Source organism: Stylophora pistillata, chromosome 3, assembly GCF_964205215.1.
Source record: "Stylophora pistillata chromosome 3, jaStyPist1.2, whole genome shotgun sequence".
Lineage (NCBI taxonomy): Eukaryota > Metazoa > Cnidaria > Anthozoa > Scleractinia > Pocilloporidae > Stylophora > Stylophora pistillata.
Genome location: NC_142521.1, coordinates 19,941,263 through 19,962,189, shown reverse-complemented (window position 1 = coordinate 19,962,189; position 20,927 = coordinate 19,941,263). Strand labels below are relative to the sequence as shown.

Here is a 20,927-nt window from a genome sequence, read left to right as displayed (position 1 = left end):
GCATGTAGGGTTTTTAACTACGAACAATAAAAGAAAATTGTTCATTTTTTGTGTGGAAAAGAACACGCTCAGTTCACATACAACTGATTTGTTTGCTGGGATAGATGAAGGAAACTCCTCTGGAACAGGCCACATCATTAACCAACTTGGAATCCCTCGTCTGAATTCTGAAACTTGTACCATTATTTCTGGGGTGTTATTAAGTTTAGAACTCTATTTAAAAGGTATTGAATCTGTTGATTATTTCTTCAGCAAGAATCACTTGCTCTTATATTTCAAACGCCGTCACACGGGTATGACCTGTTTTGAAATTCGTTGCCTGTCACATTGTCGGCTAACCTAAATTCCACAGATGACAGGGTAAGTTCTGTCAAGTTCTGTTTTAAGTTTCCCCTCTGTGCTTTTTAGTGGAATGTGATAAAATATAATTAAACAAAAACCACTAACACAGGGGCGTCGCACGCTTGGCAAACGATCTCTAAATTGAAAGGCACCCATGCCCAGTGAATTAGAACAAATGAAAGATTGCGTGCCAACTGCCGTTTCCTTGCGTGACAATCATGTGAGTTATTAATAGACAGAGCCAGAGGGCAGAATGATTTAGGCTCCAAAACAATGCCTGCTGTCAAAACCCTCCACTGTCGCCAGAGAAATGACGCCAACCCCTTTAGTCTGTAAGATGATTTTGCAGAAAATCTACATGGTTGAATCGCCTCAAGCTTTGTCATCCAAATGAAGCGGTATCTGTCAATAAATCTTCTACTGCAGTGGTTAAATATAAACGGCAATCACAAATAGCTGAGTTCACTGAGGCATAACCACGAGGAATAATTACTTTCTCGAGATAACTCTTGTCGAAGTTGATATGATTTGCATCACGAACAGCGGGCTAGAGATCATTTGGTCGCTTGTTTGAATATTTAATAACAAACTTTCGCCGTGATACAAACAAGATCGTTACAAAACGTTCTAAAATGCAACTACTAAACTGGTTGCTTTTTCACAAACCTACCAAATGTATAAAGAATCAGAGAAACCGTGTGGATTGCTTGTCTTGATAAAAAAAAAAAATTTGTCACAACATGAGCCAAAAACTCTCACCCTAACTCGTGTACAGGTAAAATTCCACCCAAGTTGTGAAGAATTCTGACCAGACTTCCATTTGAATGGATAAATGTCCAAGTATCACAAAAACAGTTCCCAATAAACATTTAGTTGACTCACACAATGCAAACACGAAGAGCTCCTGACTAAATCCTCTTTCCATGACACTACCAAAAATCCAGACTACTTGAACTTGGCCAATATTTGATTGAGTGTAGTCTGTTCCAACTTCTTATGTAATAACTCCCAAAGCTCATTTTCAAGCCAATGGATTTTAAACTTGAGTAGCAAACAAGCCCTTGATCCTGATCATGCAAACTATGTACTACTACCAGAGGCACCAAAAATGTGTTCCAGCTAGCAGATTAAGATCAGATGAAGCTATTACAATGATTTATGGTACATTATATCACATAGAAATAAAAAAATCGTCTCTCTCAAAACTACCTCAATCAAAATTTCAGATTAAGATATATGATTTTCTCCACAGAAATTAACTTTCGTAGACAGGCTATCCAATCAGGTACAGTTTACTGACTCTTCATATCATGACCAACATCAAATTGTTTCATACTACTGAAAACCCATACCAATATTACAAGGCATCCAGAGAAAATGTTCCTTATTCTGCTTTTGAAACCCACTAACTTACATGTGAATTACAAATAATACTAAATCTAGTCAATTTACGAAAATACATGTGTACATGATCCCTTCTAAGATATCCTTTGAAACGTCTTCCCCTCTCTTTTAGACCAAAAATAGTTGAACTTTTCGTTTTCCAACAGGCTTGTTGTTAAGCTGCTTAATTGCACTGTGAGCTTCCCCACTTGTTGGTAATGTAACCATGGCATCCCCAGATGATCGGCCAGGCGCAAGGTAGTGAATGCGAATGGAGTCTGGAATAATTGGGAACCCATAAAAGAAATCCAAAATCTCCTCAGCAGAAACTGTGGAGGGTAAATTACGCATGCCAATCACACAGCCTGCTTGGATATCATTCATACTTATATTTGCCCCTGCAGCAAGCTGGTTCAGTGGATTAACTTGCCCATCCATACCACCAACTTCATTGGGAGGAATAGGTATCTTTCCTGGAGAATTCATCACAACATTAGCCATACCCATGTCAGCAGCTGAAAGATTTTGACTTTCCCCGTTCATGTTCCCTACAGAATACATTGTACTCTCTGGAGAGAAGCTGGGCCTAGTTACGGCTGGTTCCTGGGGTGTCCAAGAATCTCTGTTCTCCAGTGCAGCCAACACATCTTCCAGACTGCATTGTTTTACACCCACAGATCTTCTTTTTAGGTACTGACGGTTTCTGTCTTCTCCCTGTATACGGTCCCCAACTGTCCTGAACTCCACAAACGCCTCTCCATTATTTTTCCCAGCATATGGTCCAGATGTGTGAAACATAAGCTGAACATTTAGCACATTCAGCCCTGAGAAAAACTGAACGATCTCATCTTCAGTTACACTGTAAGGTAGAGAAGTAATATGAACCCATGTGGATTTTGAACCATCCCGACTAGTTGAGTCATGGCGGCTTCTATTTAAACTGCTCATGAGAACTCGTCTAAAACCATTCGTCATTTCCCGCCTTCCATTGGCAAAAGAGGTCTCACGTTGAGTTCCCTTTCCTTCCTTATCTTTGCTGTAGCTTCGCGGACGTCGTCGATCGACACTTTTGTCAAAATCCCTCCTCTTTTCCTTATCCCGTCCCCTCCGGTCTTGTTCGTCTCGTTTCGTTGACAGTCCATTGACACCTCTCACGTTTACGTTTCGCAAACTACTACGTTCACTGAACTTCTTAGTTTCTCGTCGCTCACTCAAAGCACTATGGTCCCTCTGACTTTTAGAACCATCAACCGCACTGCTGTTTCGAATTGGACTTCGACTCCTTGATCGCCGAGGAATATCTCGACTACTTCTTGAACTCTCTTTCAAACCATTCGACCTCGACTTAATTTCAGTCTGGGATTTGATGTCTTTGATAGGAGGGCGTTCGCCTTCAAATCGGCGAAATCGTACGCCCTCGCTCAAAATCTTATCCATTTCCGACTGGCTACTTAGAACAAGCTCGATGTATCGTTTTCCAACGTAATTTCCATTCCTAAACATAGCCTTCCTCGCTTCATCATCCTTTTTGAAGCATGCAAATGCAAATCCAGATGCCTTTCCTTCTTGGCTTGGAGCTAAATGAATATCATCCTCGCTTATGTCCAACCCTCGGTAAAATTGCCTAATTTCTCGCGCCGTAGCCTCCCATGGAAGACCCTTCATCTTTATGATCACAACCATGTCAAATTTGAACATTTACCGTCTGTTTCCCTGTAGCAAGACGACAAAACGTATTGAAGTTTAGTAACAAACATGATAACTTTCTGCTTCGCAGGCACTTTCCCTGCATGTTTCCGCTAAATTGTATGGCAGGGGCGAACCCCCCTAATCTAAATGCGCGACAGACCGGAAGTGGTAATACACTTCGCTTTCGATACTTTTGTGTCTTGTTTAATTCAAAACAGTTCTTCTTTTGCTTCTCTTTGCCAGGCGAGATCAAAGCAAAAACAATGACACAAACCGTTAATTACCCCATGTGCTAATTACTTTGAATTTGTCCTGTTTGCTTTCGAGCCGACTTTCTTAAGAGGTAGATGTTGCTAACCGAAAATAAGTATCTCGGCAGACTGGGCAGTCACCAGGGTTACAAATTAAAATAATAAAACACCGAGTCACTACATTGTTTACCCGGAGAAAACCGAAACTTCAAACGCCTGAAAATGAAACACAACGTGTGGTAAAATGAGACCAAAATGCATAAAAAATCAACTTTTTGCAATCAGTTTTTGATTCTAAGTAGAAGCAGAATTAAGATTAAGAAACGAGAAAAACGTGAAGGAAAAAATTTTAATTGACTCACTTAAAGTTAAGAATTTCAAAGGACGGCTGTTTAAAGGAAGTCTACCCGAGGCCGCGTTTCTAGACAATCAATAGACTTCAATGTCTTTACGACTGAATTGTTTGATATTATTAATTGTTTTTCCTTCATAAATTTGAGCCTCCATATCACTGTGGTAGGCCAAATTTAAAGATAGTTCAGAACTTTCGAGTCTTATCTGTCATTTCTACGCGACGAATGCGACAAGGACTACCTAGACAATAGGAATTGTATAAACAGGACGTTATGATAACAATTTTGAAAATATCAGTTCCTCAACTTAAATCCACAAATAAGTTTCAATGGATATTATAGTAAACCAAGGATAAGTGCATAAATAATATCTTTTTTTGTTATTTTGTAAACGAAATAGAGAGCTCAAATGAAAATTTAACGGTCAAAGATTTAGCTGCTTGGCTGAACTACGGACTGGATGCTCCAGGAAATTTTCAGCTCCAATTTGCAGGTGTTTATTCTAAGGATTTTTGCCTGAATACAATGGTTACTCGAGCGTGCGCATTCGGGAAAAAACTTTCGCCATCACACACCTACTATCCTCATTTCTTTTAACAACATATAAATCGGCCGTGTTTAATACATTCAACTTACAAAACTGCTTGATCCACAGCTTCATTATCAAAATTCAGCGTTCGAATTCTGTGTCGTTTTGTCGGTAGATTATAAGTAGTTGGAATAGGAGTACAGCAACGTTTCAGATATATTTCAGCTGTCTCTTAACTTGGACTCGTTTGGGTTTGATGAGGACTGAACTTGATAGAACACGCAGCTCATTATTCTCGTATTCGCCTTGTGATCGAACTCACCATACTGCCCCTGCGTCCAACGTGTCTTATAAGGTATCAAAGATCTCTATTCACACCACAGTCATATAAGAGTGATGAATTCTCCCTCAAGGAGAAGGAAATTGTTCTCTGCTCCTTGCGTCAATGTTTCCAATGACTTAGTACTTAGGGACTTCTCAGGCTTGTGAACTAGTTAGTTTATTCTCAGTATCCGCAAGTGCTTCACAAGCTAATCAATTCATTTGGCTCGTCTTTTGGACAATTTACATATTGTTGCAAAGTTAGGGTACTCTTACATCAACCAAACTCAACAAGATGCTATTGCTTATGTCATACTGAAGCTCGATTTTGTCAGGATAATGGCTCATTTTCAGATTGGATCGGGAGCGTTCATTATGAAAATGTTCCGTTTTCAGCCCAAAGTTCGTAAACAACAACTCATGCAGAGAAGACACGCCCAAAACAATGATAAATAAGCTAGTGTAAATAAATGTATTCTTTTTAAAGTCGCGGCCGTCAATATTTGTTTCGCTCCATTCATTTTAAGGCTGCTTAAGTTTTTGATCTCTTAACTACTGAGTTAGATTTTGGACTGGTAAGAAACCCGGAAGTCTCACGGTGCAACCTTGGATATTAAGCTCCTCAACATTTGAACCTAGGGCTCCAACAGGTTAACGCAGAAAGTTCTCCATGTAATGTTTGGTTGAGGACTCTCAGCTCCAATGCAATCCCTAGGCATTCCCGTTTACTTCACTGTATGTATGTATGTATGTATGTATGTATGGATGTATGTTTGTATGTATGTATGTATTTACGAATATTCATACAGGGTAGCCCAGTTTAACAGATTGCTAGTTTGAATGGGGCCCTGTGAACACCCACCCATCCCACGCCAGGGGAGGACATCCACCACACAGTAATCTCGTGCGTGGGAAATTAACGTCTCCTACCCCTAGCCCTGCAGGAGACTGGGCCTATACGGTTTATTCGTCCTTATCCTAGTAGCACGCCTTCTCGACCTACGTTCTACGTTCTAAATAGCGCTCTCTACTGCGAGGATCGTGCATCATACGTTCTACGTTCTCTTGCCATGGGCCTGAGCCACCTGTGAGTCAAATTAAAGCACTGCATGTATAGAAACCTTTTTATTTTCTCGATGAAATGACCTCGGAGAAAAAGGGAAAATAATTAAAAATGCACACGTCTGGCGAATAAGTCTTGTTCCTTATTTTTTTTGCAATTTGAACCTGATCTTTACAAACTCAGCCAAATATCCCGTTCTTGATTGCATTAGTCAACTTCGAATGCATAAATGGGTTACAAAGTGCTGTCCAAGATTTCCATGCTTTCCTCCCTAGAAATTTAAGCTTTTAAAGAAAAATTATGTTTCAGAAGTAAAAGTTAACATGTCATTAGAACAATACGAAAATCATTAAACTTGATGTGTCAGTGGAAAATATTACGCGAAACGACCAACTCAAAGAAAAATACGATGATTTTCCAAAGTTTTGAAAGTCATTGTTTCGAGTAAAGTGCACCAATTACCTACAAATTTGTGATAGAAGCGATTTTGTCACTCGTGAAAAAAAAACAAAAAAAAAAAGAACAAAACAAATCATTTGATTTCACGTGTTCGTGCGGTTTGTGATTTATGGTCAGCTTATGATGATGTTTAAAAGGCCCGATTTATTATAAAAACTTTCAAACATCACTCGTGAACATGAATCACGAAGTGTACTCGTTTGCACGTGACTTCCACCAACACCCTGATTTGCCCTCTCATTTCCCTGACTCGTCCCCAGTCGTCTTCCAAATAAGCGCAGCTTATTTAGAGGAGGAGAAGGGGCTGGAGAAGGGGATTTCTCCCAACCTCTTTCCCAGGGCCTTTTCCCATAGTTAGGGGTGGGGCGAGAATAGGTCCATCCCCAGCTAAGGGAAAAGGCCCTGGGATCGAGGTTGGGATTTCTCCCTAGTCATCATTTCTCGCTCCCATCCTGCCCAAGTCGGTTAGCCGCGCTTTGGAGAGAACTGGACCGTCTACGACGTTGTTAGGATTGGTAAATAATCATGAGAACCCGGCCTAAAGATATGATGCTCAGCTAAACAAATACGAAAGTGATAATGGACTTGAAAACTTATGAAAACAACAAGCACTGTTGTATTATCTCACTTGACACGTTTAATATGATGCATTATTGTGTTTTTTTTTTCTTGTCATTGACTGGTGAGCAATTATTAGTGGCTTGACTTAGTTGTATGATAGAGGAGACAATCTCAGCGTGATATTTTTTCTCAAGTCTACAGCTTCATTTTACGAGAACATAATGCTGTATCACTAAACGATTTTTCGTAAGGTGAACATGGTAAACAAAAATAAGAAAAAAAATTTGGACGCGCAAGAAAAAAGACATTAAAAAAAAGAACACTTGATCAGCAGGGATTTGCTAAAGCAAAGGCATAGAAAAAACCAGGAAAGATTTATTACTCGACGTTTCGGGGTCATCGTGACTCCATTATCAAGAGACTAGTTTAAAAACATGCAAATAAGGAAAGGTACAAGAATAGCATAAATTAGACTGAACGGCTTAAATAAACACCTTGGCGCGGATGGAATCCGTTTGCACGTTCAGTGTTGGCTTACGCATGCGAATATACAACATTTCATTAACAAGGCAATCAAATTTGCCGTTACATTTCGTGATGACGTTGAATTGCTCGATCAAGCGTTCAGGCATTTCACTATTGTGCTGGAGGTGGTAGTGTTTGTAGATAGAAGATGATTTCCTTTTGTGCCCTTCTACGCGCTCGTGTAAGTGACCACGAGTATAGCCCACATACCCTGCATCACACAGGTTACATTTAAATTCATAAACGATACATTGTTGGTTAACAATAGGGGGCTTAATTTCGTGTTGCTTAAGCTGTTGATCGAGCTTAGGGCTAACGAACACTGGTTGGACAGTCACGCTTAACTTCGAGCTTAGACTGTTCAGTTGTTGTTTAACATGATTAGCTGACGACTGGTCCTTGAAGGGTAACATTAATCTCACAGTCTCCGATGGTACGTCTGGTGATGGACAGGGTTCTGCAGATGAAATCCTTCTCTCAACGAACCGCTTGATTGTAGTTTCAACCAGTGGCTTTGGGTATTTCAAGTTATGAAAAACCCCTCTAAGGCGGTCACATTCCTCGGAGAAGAAAGACCAGTTAGAAGATAATCGATAAGCGCGATCCACCATGGTGTTAACTAGGCTGCGCTTGTACTTAATGTCAACATGACTCTGGAAATGCAGAAGGAGACCCGTGTTGGTTCTTTTGATGTAGACCTTGCTCTCAATCTTTGGTGCACGGTTAAGCAGTTCAGTTCCTAGAAAGGGAAGGGATCCTTCCCGTTCGACTTCCATGGTAAACTGGAGGGAGGGATGGGTAGAGTTAAGGGTGTCTAGAAACTGGCCAGCGGTCACCCTATCAGGCATTACGGTCAGGGTGTCATCGACCGCTGGCCAGTTTCTAGACACCCTTAACTCTACCCATCCCTCCCTCCAGTTTACCATGGAAGTCGAACGGGAAGGATCCCTTCCCTTTCTAGGAACTGAACTGCTTAACCGTGCACCAAAGATTGAGAGCAAGGTCTACATCAAAAGAACCAACACGGGTCTCCTTCTGCATTTCCAGAGTCATGTTGACATTAAGTACAAGCGCAGCCTAGTTAACACCATGGTGGATCGCGCTTATCGATTATCTTCTAACTGGTCTTTCTTCTCCGAGGAATGTGACCGCCTTAGAGGGGTTTTTCATAACTTGAAATACCCAAAGCCACTGGTTGAAACTACAATCAAGCGGTTCGTTGAGAGAAGGATTTCATCTGCAGAACCCTGTCCATCACCAGACGTACCATCGGAGACTGTGAGATTAATGTTACCCTTCAAGGACCAGTCGTCAGCTAATCATGTTAAACAACAACTGAACAGTCTAAGCTCGAAGTTAAGCGTGACTGTCCAACCAGTGTTCGTTAGCCCTAAGCTCGATCAACAGCTTAAGCAACACGAAATTAAGCCCCCTATTGTTAACCAACAATGTATCGTTTATGAATTTAAATGTAACCTGTGTGATGCAGGGTATGTGGGCTATACTCGTGGTCACTTACACGAGCGCGTAGAAGGGCACAAAAGGAAATCATCTTCTATCTACAAACACTACCACCTCCAGCACAATAGTGAAATGCCTGAACGCTTGATCGAGCAATTCAACGTCATCACGAAATGTAACGGCAAATTTGATTGCCTTGTTAATGAAATGTTGTATATTCGCATGCGTAAGCCAACACTGAACGTGCAAACGGATTCCATCCGCGCCAAGGTGTTTATTTAAGCCGTTCAGTCTAATTTATGCTATTCTTGTACCTTTCCTTATTTGCATGTTTTTAAACTAGTCTCTTGATAATGGAGTCACGATGACCCCGAAACGTCGAGTAATAAATCTTTCCTGGTTTTTTCTAAAAAAAAGAAGAGTAAAAAAAAAAGGCAGAGCAAAATTATTCACTTTCAGCTCACATACAAGAAAAAAAAATCATATTTAGTCTTTCTAGACATACTGCCACTGGGTCAAACGTTGTTTTTGAAATATCAAATAAGCGGATCAGATTTTTTTTCGTCAAAGAAATAGGCATTGAGCTAAACTTGTCTTTTCCTTTTCAACCAACCTCGTTCCCAGGGCTTTTCCCTTTTTTAATATTTTGGCGGAAAAAGCCCTGGGAACGAGGTTGCTTTTCAACACTACGGCTTGTAAAGAGCGAACCGGACTTAAGTTGCGGCACCAAATTGATGTTACATTTGAATGGAATAATCGTATATTCCAGATTCAGTGGAGCTACTGATTGTTTTGATCTCTTTTCTGCCCAGCGAGCACCAATGACAGAACTTTAGGAATTAGACTCGGTTTCGAAGACATTAATTTATCCTTCACAACTAAGGCCATCAAAGACACGCGCTTTTAAAGATGTTAAATATCACTTACCAAAACTAGAAGTGAAGATGTTTACCCGAGTATAGTCTTCAGAATATGCAGAAAGTATTGCAGAACTAGTGTGAAATTTTCACGCTTTTCACTCTTTAGTTGTAAAGTTACCATAGTACCATTACCATCACTGCCAGGAACGTTCCGATATTGAAAACGAAGAGGCTTAAAATGAACGCCTACTATCACGGAGGTCTGACACATTTACTAGTTTCTCTATTTATACCTTACCACCGTGCGTGGAGGTTTTCAATTCCAAATTTTCTCGCCGAGTTGGTAAAACACGGGACAAGTTACCTAAAAAGACTTTTTATCTCAGGGCTACCTTTCCAACACCTGAAAATCAGGGATTACTCACCAATCTGATCCTCCATCATAGTAGACATGGCAACTATTTATACGGATTTGGTAAGTCACTATGGCCAAGCCGTCGCCGCTAAGGCCACCCATTAGGAAGGATTCTGATAGAAAAGTATGTCAAGGTAAAAAGGTTTCTAAAGCATCTCATATTTACTCCCAAACAAAAATAACCAAGTTCATCGAACTTCCGCCAGAATTGTAAGCAAACAATCAATTGGTAGTCAATTAAGATGTGCGTGTAATGATTGTAATGGAAAAAAATCACTGAAGCGTCTGGCAGATCAAGGATAATGCATACACAGAAGGCAGGGAAGACAAGGTAGCCGTTGGCATTCACTTATATGGCGCAAACATGCGTCAATTTGTATGAGAAATTCTTAGACTACCTGTAGTAGACGCTTGTAAGGACGTGAAAGAAAGTAAGGGCTCTAAAAAAGAGGGAGAGGGTCTTAGTTACGACTCTCTAAACACCTTAGATGAACTTGCTTACACCTCTCCTCTACAATGTCAGGAGCCCATTACCCGGAGCTTCCATCTTCCATACTGACCCTCTGAGCCAACCCTGTCCCGTATCTTTCTAGTTTAGAAGCACCTCCCACGACGGTTTTCGCGGGTGTTTTTATAATAGCCAATCATAGGAGAGCTGTCGTCTCTATTGTGTCACTTGGTGGTCGCACGAAATTATTGCGGAAAGGTTAAAGAACCCCCGCAAATATCTCAGTTCTAAAACTAAAAAGATAGGGGACAGGGTTGACTCAAGGGTACAACTGAGATGGAAGCTCCGGGTAATGGGCTCCTGACAATGTGCATCAGTGGGCTTGAATTCTTGTGGAGATAATGGAGTGTCTAACATCGGAAAAGATTAATGTCGTGAAGATTTGTACGTTTTCGCGCGCCTGTATGATGCTGATTTAAATAAGAAAAAATCTTACAAAGGGTGTGGGCTCCTCAGTGCCCCTTTAGCTTAGCCCTGAGAGGGGGCTGGATGGTGACGCACCAGAGACACGCCCTTTCTTTTCCATGTCTCGTCCATGATCCCAATCCATTTTCTTCCAAAATTTTCGCTTCGTGTCGAGAAGGCACTTCTTTTCCTTACTCGAGAGCAAAACAGACTACCAACAGTTTAAGAAATTCTTCCCCAAAGATCTGTTTGAGTCCTTGGTCGGGTTCGTACTGCTAGAAATTTGGAGCAGAGCGGAATCACCTAAAGATATCTCACTTTTTCAGTTACACGTATTTCATGTCAAAGTTTACTTATTCTTAGTTAAAATTATATGATTTAAATACACTCGTCTCTTTCATTTTTTCCTCTTCCCGTTCAATGTCCACTCGCACTCAGAAAAGCATTCATGGCGTGACAGTCAAGCGTAACTCTTGACTCCACCCCTCCCCTGACTGTCATGTTCCAGTTCCTTTCCAACATGGCGGCGAAGCATTACTTTGCAAACGAAGCAGATTTGAGGCGCGAAGTTTGTTCCTTGGTCGCCCAAAAGTCATCAGAAGCTATCAAAGACCATGGATTTTTTACAGTGGGATTTTCAGGAGGAAGTCTCCCGAAGATCGTTTCCCCAGGGTTGTTGTCGCAACAGATCGACTTTTCCAAGTGGCGAGTATTCTTTTGCGACGAGCGGTACGTGCCAATATCAGACCCCGACAGCAATTATCAAGCAGTAAAGCAGCATTTTTTAGATAAAGCTTCTGTAGGAGAGGTATTAGTCATCAATCCTGGTATTGCATTGGAAGAGGCTGCGAAAGATTATGAATCTCGTCTAAAGAGCTGGTACTCTAGCGATCAAATCCCTTCCCTCGACATGCTTCTGTTGGGAATGGGGCCAGATGGACACACCTGTTCTCTCTTCCCTGCCCATACTTTGCTGGAAGAAACATCTCGTCTTGTAGCACCGATTTCTGATTCACCTAAGCCGCCTCCCTGTCGGATCACACTAACCTATCCAATCATAAATGCGGCCAAATGCGTAGTGTTTGTGAGTACAGGAGCTGGCAAGGCCAGTGTTCTTCAGCAAGTGTTAGAGGGCGACAGCGGAGAGCTGCTCCCAGCGGCAAGAGTGAAGCCAGCCAATGGTGAACTGCACTGGTTTGTTGATGATGCTGCGGCTAGTCTTTTGAAAAGGACTTGAACAATGATAGATTCCTTGCTTAAGTTTTCTCTAATGCAATTTAAGGCAATAAAATAGTTGTTATGTAGGAAGTGTAGTTAGCTGATATCTTATCTGTGGGTCCGTTCTTACGCCATGTGAACCAGGTAGGAGGTGTTTGGTAGTGATGGCTAGAGGGGACACGTCAAGGATGCCAAACTGTTCAACTAAGAAAAAAATTTTCCTTGCCTAAATTAGGACACAAAAGCCTTTTGTTGAGGACACTGTGCAAAAAATTTAGCTTTTTTTGGTCATAAACAGTTGAGAGATACCTAATGTGCACAAAGTTTGCCAATCCAAAAGGCGACCTTTGGAACAAATTTAGAAGTTCTTGGTGGTGGAGCCTCTAGCTCCTAATTTCCATGTTAAAGTGGTCTTCATTTTCACTTAATTGCTCAAGTTTTATCTCGAGTCTTGACTTCTTAATGATATCCCGTTCCACTTCTGGCTTACCCACTTCCCCCCCCCCCCTCCCCCTCATCTTGGTGGATCTAATTTTGTTTTGTAGTAAGACAATCAGGCAACTTAATGATAGTAGGGTTTGATTGGAAGCCTTTTGATCTAGCAATTTGCTTTAGTTAAATACGTCCATCATTTTAACAAGGTACCACGACTGGTCTTGTGGATCAGTGCATTCACCCTTTAACCGCTAAGAGTGATTAGCCTTTAGTTTCTCCCAACGGTATCACAAGTATAAAGGAAATGACTGCTATGTCAAGAAGCTCTTGATTATTTAGTGAATTCTTCTTGCTAATACCTTAGCACACATAAAAAGAACAATATGGAGAATTTGCAATCTGATGCTAGTGTTAAATAATCATAAACCATCAGTATGTATAATCTCCATATGGAACTCTGCATATTTTCTATTGTTCAGTGAAGGGATTCACTAGTTTAATTTAATTTAATAACTTCTAGAGCGCTATTTTCATTCATTGATCAACAGCGCCTAACAACTTAGAATACTACAGTAAATTCAAATTTATAAAACTAATTACATGTACATCAATATTAACAATGTATGTTAAAAATAAGAATAATATGGAATAACCATAATAAGGATCTTAATTAGGAATAAAGATCTTCATAAGGAACTTAATTAGTAATACTAATAAAAGTAATTGTCAGACAGGGTACTTTGAGAAAGCTGCACGAAATAAATAAGTTTTCAGCTTTCATTTAAAAATTGAAAATGATTGTATATCACGTAATTCAGCTGGCTGAGCATTCCATAAGAACAGGGCATACATGTCTTTCATTGTCATGACCGTAGCATTTAAATCATGGGTGATATTAAAGGAAAAATTAAATGCTAGTGACTCCTAGAAGTTAGAGAGTTTCGGTAATCAGACTTTGTTTTATTTGCAACATCCTTTCTCAGCATCTTAGTATTTGATAAAATGATGGAACACGTGGTAGGCTAAGGAATTAGTTACTGCTGGCTTGATAATAATAATGTGTGATATTTAAATCTCAGAGCTTGATGAGTAAAATATTAATTTTCTGGAAACTCTTCTCAATATTTGTCTAGCAAATTTTAGGGTTCATTTTGGCATCACAGGCATGTAGTTTTGGCTAGTAAAACAGACTTAGAATAAATTAAGTACACGTACAACTCAAATTATTTAAAACATTAACATCCCACTTGATACTTTCCTATTTTGTAGTTTAACTTATCCAAATTCCTGCCACTTTATTGGAGAGAAGCTTTCAAAATTTACAAAACTACATCAAATGATGCAGCTGTTGGTTAAAGTCAACAAATTCAGATGCTTTTATTACAGACATCTTTGGAAGAAATTAGTTACATAAATACTGAGTGTGCAACTGATTATCACCTGTGCAAAACAGAATTCATTTAAAATCTTTTAATTTCCACTAATGGGTGCAAAAATCTAGAAATTACAAACTATTATGTTAACATCTTCAGTGTGTTGATGGCTAATTTCAAACCAAACTATAATTAATTACAACTTGTACACGAAATAGTTTCTTTTGATCGGTCAACCTTAAAAACAGTGCTTGGTAAAATAAATTTATGATGTAATATTTGCTACAGGTTCAACCCATCTTTTAACCCTTATTAAAAAAAACACGTACAACTGCTTCCCTTGAAAACAGATGTACACCTAGATTTCAACAGGAGTAACATTACCACATGTATATGTATATGGACAGCCTTGAATTAATCCTTGACACAGGAATTAAAAATAATTTAATAACATTACCACCAGTGGCTCATTCCTATGCACTCCTGAATAAGGATGGGCCTATGCCAATACCACACACTCCTAATTATTGTTATAGAGGTTAGATCGGTAAAATATTCATGCTGGCAAGAAGTAGTGAAGCTTTTGGGTAATGTTTATGACATGACCACTCTTTATCTCCTTATAAGCTTGCATTCTTCTGCTCATCACCCAAAGGTAAAGAGTGCAGTTATGAGGTAAGCAGTGGGGTTACTGTTGAGTTCATGGATAACACTGTGCTAGAAGGCATTGGATGTCAACCAGTTTTTATTTTGTTTGTCAGTGTTGTTTATTCAAGAAGAGAGTAGTGAACAAGGAATTAATAGTGGGAGAAACTCTGTATCTAGTCAAACAGATCACAAATGTCTTGGCATCAAGATCATTATTGATAAGGAAGGAAAAGTCAGTCATGTACTTGGTGTTCCATCAATTTGAAAAATGGTATCAACCCATTAATTTTTACTGACAGTTGGGAAAAATAAACATTTTAAGATATTGATATACAATATTTAAACATCTATGACCTTTCTTGCTATATACCTAAACAAGTTTTCAACCCAAGCTTAATCGCTCTGTTCATTGTTACAGGGTGTTCACTGCAATGAAGATTTCATTAAACATTGATTTTGGCCAAGCTATAGAATACCATACCAGGAATTGTAATTCAAGAGCTTTAGTTATAAGTGCCTAAACTGAAAAAGGTTAGAGAAAATAGTTGACTGTCTTATGCATATAGCAAGTAATCACAACTCAAATGATATGTTGAGTTTGGAAAGAGTGATTACAAGACTGTCCTATACAAAACATGAAATAATTTTAAATGATTAAAGCTAACAGAATCTAAGAGGCCCACGCCTCAAGTTCTCTCAAATCATCATCTTCTGCTACTGCTTTAGTCTTGGCTTTGGCTGAAAATGATAATAAAAAAAGACAATCTTAGTTGTTGCAAACAAATCTGACTATTTCTCTTGTCAGTTGAAGGGGTTATTATGTAGGCCACCATATTAAATCTTTCACCATCTTCTCCTAGGAACAAGTTCTGCTTTATCTCTCAAGGAAATCTCCTGTATTCTCCCTCATTAAAAAGAAAAAAAAACCTTTTAACTGTTGGAGCAATCCTTATATCTGTGAAATTTTCAAGAATTCTATGCAATGTTAAGTGGTACTGAAGGTGGTAGATTTACCAGTAACTGCCTAAAAGAAGAACACAAAATACAATCTGGCTGAGTGAAGTAAGGGCAATAGTGAAGAGAAAAACAAATTTAAATGATCTCTCCCAAGTGTAGATACTATCAGTGACACTCCCACAAAACAAAACTTATGGTGGTGTTTTTCAAGTCAATTTTTGTTGTAAAGCCAGATCAAGTATCTATGTACCTCTAAACAATCCATAACAAAGTCTTTCAATCACTAAGCTACTAAGCTGTCATGAAGAAAGTCAATTCTAGTTTCAAAATAACATTAAGAATTGAATGGAAGTACTAGGAATGCAATATTACTGGCTTAATTTCAACATAACTTGTAAGTTATACGAGATGACACGAGACTGCCAAATTTTTAAACGACAGGTTTATAATTTTCTAATTTAAGTGTTTTATAAATTTTATATTCTTAGTCTTCCTAGATATATTAGTTCTTAATCTTAATTTTCAAGGTCCTTTTCAAAAACCACATGTACATGAAAAAGTTTCCTCAATAAAGATTATTATTATTATTACAGCTACAAATTCCCCTGTACCTATTGTTTGGTTTTCATATTTCAGGTGCTTTCCCAGCATTATTCACAAATCATTGTATTCAAGAGTATTGTTCTTTATGTCAAAACTGTTTCATTAGTGTTTCAGATATTTCATTAGTGTTTCATTTCAGCTGCAATTTTATTATTTAATCTTATTATTAAAAAGGATCATTGAGATAAAATCTGGTTTGTTTCCCCTAGGAGGACATGGAGAACTCAGAATATATAAGCAATGAAACTACCTGGAGCAGCTGGAAGCTCTGTATCAGGAACCTTTGGCAGATTGCTTGTTCCACCAACCTCTAGCAATTGTTCATCCAGTCCCTCTTGTTCAAGTTCTTCAAGTTCATTCATCAATTCATCCTACATGGGATAAAACATTGACAAAAATTTAGAGTCAAGTTTGAACTGACATCACCTACAAAGACAGGCAAATACTTTCTTCTAAAGTACTGCCTGTTACCCGTCTCCTTTGCAGCTGTTGTTAGACTTGTCACACTACATTCCTCCCCATGAATGGCTGCTTACTTTTGAACTTCAATCCTTTCAATTTGTTTGTTTAAACAGGCCACTAGACAATCACCACATAGTTATTGTTTTCATTGGGCTAATAAAAAAGCGAGCATAAAATTTACCCATGAAGTTTCCAGCTAGTAGCAGCTGATCGCTGCTTTGTTTGTTCTGCACTAGTACCAAAGAAAGAAAAGTTATATGTTTTTGGAAAATAGTGGATAGACTTCTGCTAAATCACAATGTCTGCACAGAGTGTAAACGTGAGAAGCTACTCAGGATGCAACTAGTTATTCATTTGCAGAGCGCCTTTCTAGCCACGACTGACAAAATTTAAGCATGTATTAAACAACCTTGTCAAGGCTACGCATGAGTTACAGGAGGTTTTTAAAGCTAAGTACATCATGCAAAGGGAATAACAGGTGAACAAGAGATTGTCACTGACAACGATATCAATGAACAGTTCACCCCTCTCTTGAGGTTTTATTAATAGGAGTTTAACAGCCTCTTTAAAGTTCATAGCTGCCTATTAAGCAATCAGTAATTACTTGTAAAATGTTACTGAAACCCGTGTTAAGGTAAGCAGTACTGCTGAGGTAGTCTTCCTTTATATGACCAGATTTTGCCATTCAGCAAAAAGGTGTTACTACACTCTCTAGTGAGTAAGTTCAAAGTGAACATTTTCACAAAAAAAAATCTTGTCATCATACTTGTAAATACAAACAGCTCAATAACAATTAATACTTCTTGTTATTGCTTTACATGTTTACTAGTATTACTTTTAAATTAAATGCCTAATCCTTTCACAGGAGCAACACTATTGTTGTTATTATCTGTCTCAGAGTAGTTGGTGTTTAAAACACAGGTGTATAGAATGTTTACGAGGTCAAATTTGTTAACATGCAGCAGTTACAAAAATCTGAAATTGGGCATTTTCCTAGTTTACTCTGCTTATGTGCTCTGGCAAAACAAGCCATTTCAAATAATCAGGGCATTATACTCAAAATTTATCCAAAATATCTTATGTAAATTGTTAATGTTTAACCATTTTCATCAAATTTGCAATAAATTGGATCGAATTTTACTCATTAGGCAATCTGCATGCACTCTCAAACCAACAAAAAAAAAAATCATAGTGATTTCAAAAACCTAAATTCACATTCAAATTAAAGTTAGGAAATTAGTAAATTTGTAGAAGTGTACATCTTGCAATCTGCATAATGTTAGGTACATGCCTCATCAATGTCCATTCCAAAGCCTGCTGGTTCTGATATGGCTCTAGATATTTCATCTGCAAGTTCTGTCTGCTCCTGAATGTCATCCATCATTTCATGCACATCATCAACATCACTACCGAGACAAAGAAAATATCACAGATAAAAAAAGGAAGGTGGAGAAATTTTGGTCACACATGGGAGCATCACATGGCATAGCACCTCTGATAACAAATGACTTCTTATTATTTATTAAAAATCCTTAGGGAAAATGTTTGACAACTTGAAATTATCTACTAGTTTTTATACAGATTTAGAAAGAGTTTACAAATGTAATAAAACAATACTCCAACTACCTTGTCCAGGCACGAGGAGTTCTTATACACAAATCAGTCAAGTAATACCTCGATCTTTGACCTCTGTTTCCCAATAGTAAAATGTCTTGTGTAGTTGTGTACGGGTTAGATAAGTTTTGTAAACTTCATTAAAAGTAATTGGATTGGCACCGACAAGCCAAAACTCTGATCACATCTAACTATAGCCCAAAGTTTTTGAAGCCTCATGATGAGAAAAAACAAACCCTTGGCATAAATGCAACTTAAAGCAAGGGTTTCAATAGCAGCTGGGTAACAGGTAGGAGATCTACCTGCTGGTAATGTGCTAGCTACCCACTTGTGACCTTTGCACAAATATCATAACACTTTCAATATACATGCAACAAATTGGTTGACTGGGAGGAAAAACAGTGCATCATAAATTTCAATTGACAGCAAAATGCAGGAAAATGTGACTGTAAGAGAATTAATTTTCCAAGGACTTCCTGGGTACAAGATGCTATCCAGGCCTTCAAAACCACATGCCTGCCGTTCTAGTCTGTCTTTTGGTACCACAATTTAATGATACCACTATGAAGTGTTTGTTCTCTCTTCCAATAACCCTTAATGTGGGTGTTCTTTTCAGTTTCATGGTTAACTTTGTTACCTTGTTGTTCAGTAAAAGTAGTTAACAAAGAAATCTTCAATTAGTTAGACAAATGAAATGGGGAGTTATTTTTTTTCACTTGCAAGAGCTGGTCTGCCATTGCCCTTTCAATCCCAGGAATGACCAAAAGGGATGTTCTCTTTCCAATATATGGGTATTTTCGAGCAGTGGGGCTAGAAAGTGGAAGTACACAAACATTCAAAGGATATTGTTTGATTAAACAACAAATTCCTAGAGCAAATATCACAAGAAAGGTAAATGGTAGGCAGTGTGAAGAATTGCTGTTTACATGTTGGACGTGAAAGGGTCCTTGACCCACAAAATATTTTAAAAATAAACTCACAGTTGCTGATGAGCAGATTTCAATGCTTTTGCAGCATACGACATATTTTTAAGCACTTCGGTGTTAGTGTTAGCATTCTCCAGCGCCTCTCTTTGAAACTCAATCGTAGACAATGTTCCATCGATTTGCTGCAGTTGTTTTTCGAGTCGTTTCTTCCTCTTCAATGCCATAAGAGCAGCTACAATTTGTCATCAAACATACAACTATGTCAGCAACCTTAAATCTAATGGCATGTCGTCTTACGAGTCACGGAGAGAAAGCAAATAAACGCATAGCCACGGATACACACTCTGTTCTCACCTCTCTTGTTTTTTGAAGCAAGTTTTCTTGCTGTTTCTGTCTCTCCGTCGATTTTCTTTTCTAAAAATTCACTCTTTTTCGTCAACATATCCTCTGTGGATCGCAATTTCTGAATCGCCTCCTGAGTTGTTGGCGGTTGCTCCTTACTTTTTCCACCAAAAATCTTCCACATCTTGATTTGCTGATTATCTAACTACTTAAAAGGGTAATAGAACAGTCTTAAAGCGGCGATATGAAGTAAAATCTCTCTCACATCTAGTTGGAAACACTCCACTAATTCGCTCGTCTTTGTAAGGCCTAAAATTAGGGAATTCACGTCATAGCCTTGTTTGTTGGCTTAGTAACCAGGCAACTGGACTGCGAAGGTCTGGGTCAGAGGTGTTCCTCGAAATTTCATGTGTCGGGTGCTATGAGTTATTTTCTTTCAATTTTTTTTTTTTTGAAACTTGTTAACAGCCCTCCTGGCAATCAGATGAGTTATGTTAACTCATCTCTTGTTTTCTGTGTTGTTTTTAGTGATTTACGGGTTTTTCAGGACGGCCTGCCTCCATGACGTCCCACCAATTTAATAGGGAATTACGTCGGTGGAGAAAAGGAATCGACCGTAACGAAAACTCATCAAATCATTTAGAACAAAACAGAAGATGAAAGACAAGTCAAGCAAAAGGATTGTGGGAATAGAGAGTTACAAATTGCATTACCTAAGAAACACTTGAACAGTCAAGCCCAGTTCGTCAGGGTTGCAAATCACTGTGAATGTTAGAAATCAATAACCGTATGGCTATACTCGGTCTCAATACCATAAGCCCCCCCCCTGTGGTTCAAATTGATTATATTAGCATAGAAAATTCAGTCCCCCTCCTCCCAATTTCATGCAAAAGCATGGCATTTCGAGCCTGTAGAGTATGATTTCGATATTTACTAAGTTTGGAGGGGCCTACGGAAGGGGGTGGGTAGCTATCGAGGGGCTACATGGTCCTGGAAAAACCTCTTCGCTTGTCTTGCATTCCCATTCCAAATGAAGGCTTCTTTCACTAATCGCAAGATTCTAAGTATCAACAGAAGACAGGATGTTTCCAGTGAAGAAGTGAGGAATCAAATGTGGTGGACCATTAGGCCCTGCGATGACTTTCAAACTTCTTACTAAAATATGAAAACTGAAATGATGGGACACATATCAAAATAATCAAGACCTTTCAAGACATAAATAAT

At 38.8% G+C, this 20,927-nt stretch overlaps 3 protein-coding genes across 3 annotated transcripts; 1 reads left to right on the top strand and 2 right to left on the bottom strand.

Annotated features, from left to right (window-relative positions):
- Positions 1-899: 899 nt before the first annotated feature.
- On the bottom strand, positions 900-3,535 carry LOC111330676 (uncharacterized). Its single transcript, XM_022935576.2, has one exon. The coding sequence runs from the start codon at positions 3,421-3,423 to the stop codon at positions 1,855-1,857; it is 1,569 nt and encodes a 522-aa protein (XP_022791311.1). The 5' UTR covers positions 3,424-3,535; the 3' UTR covers positions 900-1,854.
- An 8,090-nt stretch (positions 3,536-11,625) lies between these two features.
- On the top strand, positions 11,626-13,890 carry LOC111330694 (6-phosphogluconolactonase). The gene has a single exon (XM_022935598.2). The coding sequence runs from the start codon at positions 11,646-11,648 to the stop codon at positions 12,360-12,362; it is 717 nt and encodes a 238-aa protein (XP_022791333.1). The 5' UTR covers positions 11,626-11,645; the 3' UTR covers positions 12,363-13,890.
- Positions 13,891-14,233: 343 nt separating this feature from the next.
- LOC111330702 (charged multivesicular body protein 4b) lies at positions 14,234-20,042 on the bottom strand. The gene is made up of 5 exons (XM_022935608.2): positions 19,716-20,042; positions 19,416-19,593; positions 18,113-18,227; positions 16,610-16,730; positions 14,234-15,537 (listed from the first exon to the last, which is right to left on the bottom strand). Exons 1-5 carry the CDS (start codon positions 19,885-19,887, stop codon positions 15,470-15,472), a joined length of 654 nt encoding a protein of 217 aa, XP_022791343.2. The 5' UTR covers positions 19,888-20,042; the 3' UTR covers positions 14,234-15,469.
- Positions 20,043-20,927: the final 885 nt, after the last annotated feature.

Excerpts from the sequence above, each read along its gene's own strand:
- LOC111330694 (XM_022935598.2), top strand. The coding sequence starts at position 11,646 with ATGGCGGCGAAGCATTACTTTGCAAACGAAGCAGATTTGAGGCGCGAA.
- LOC111330702 (XM_022935608.2), bottom strand. The coding sequence starts at position 19,887 with ATGTGGAAGATTTTTGGTGGAAAAAGTAAGGAGCAACCGCCAACAACT. Across the intron at positions 19,594-19,715 it reads TGCTTCAAAAAACAAGAGAG|CTGCTCTTATGGCATTGAAG; the intron begins GTGAGAACAGAG and ends GACAAATTGTAG. Across the intron at positions 18,228-19,415 it reads AAATCTGCTCATCAGCAACT|TGATGTTGATGATGTGCATG; the intron begins GTGAGTTTATTT and ends TTGTCTCGGTAG.
- LOC111330676 (XM_022935576.2), bottom strand. The coding sequence starts at position 3,423 with ATGTTCAAATTTGACATGGTTGTGATCATAAAGATGAAGGGTCTTCCA.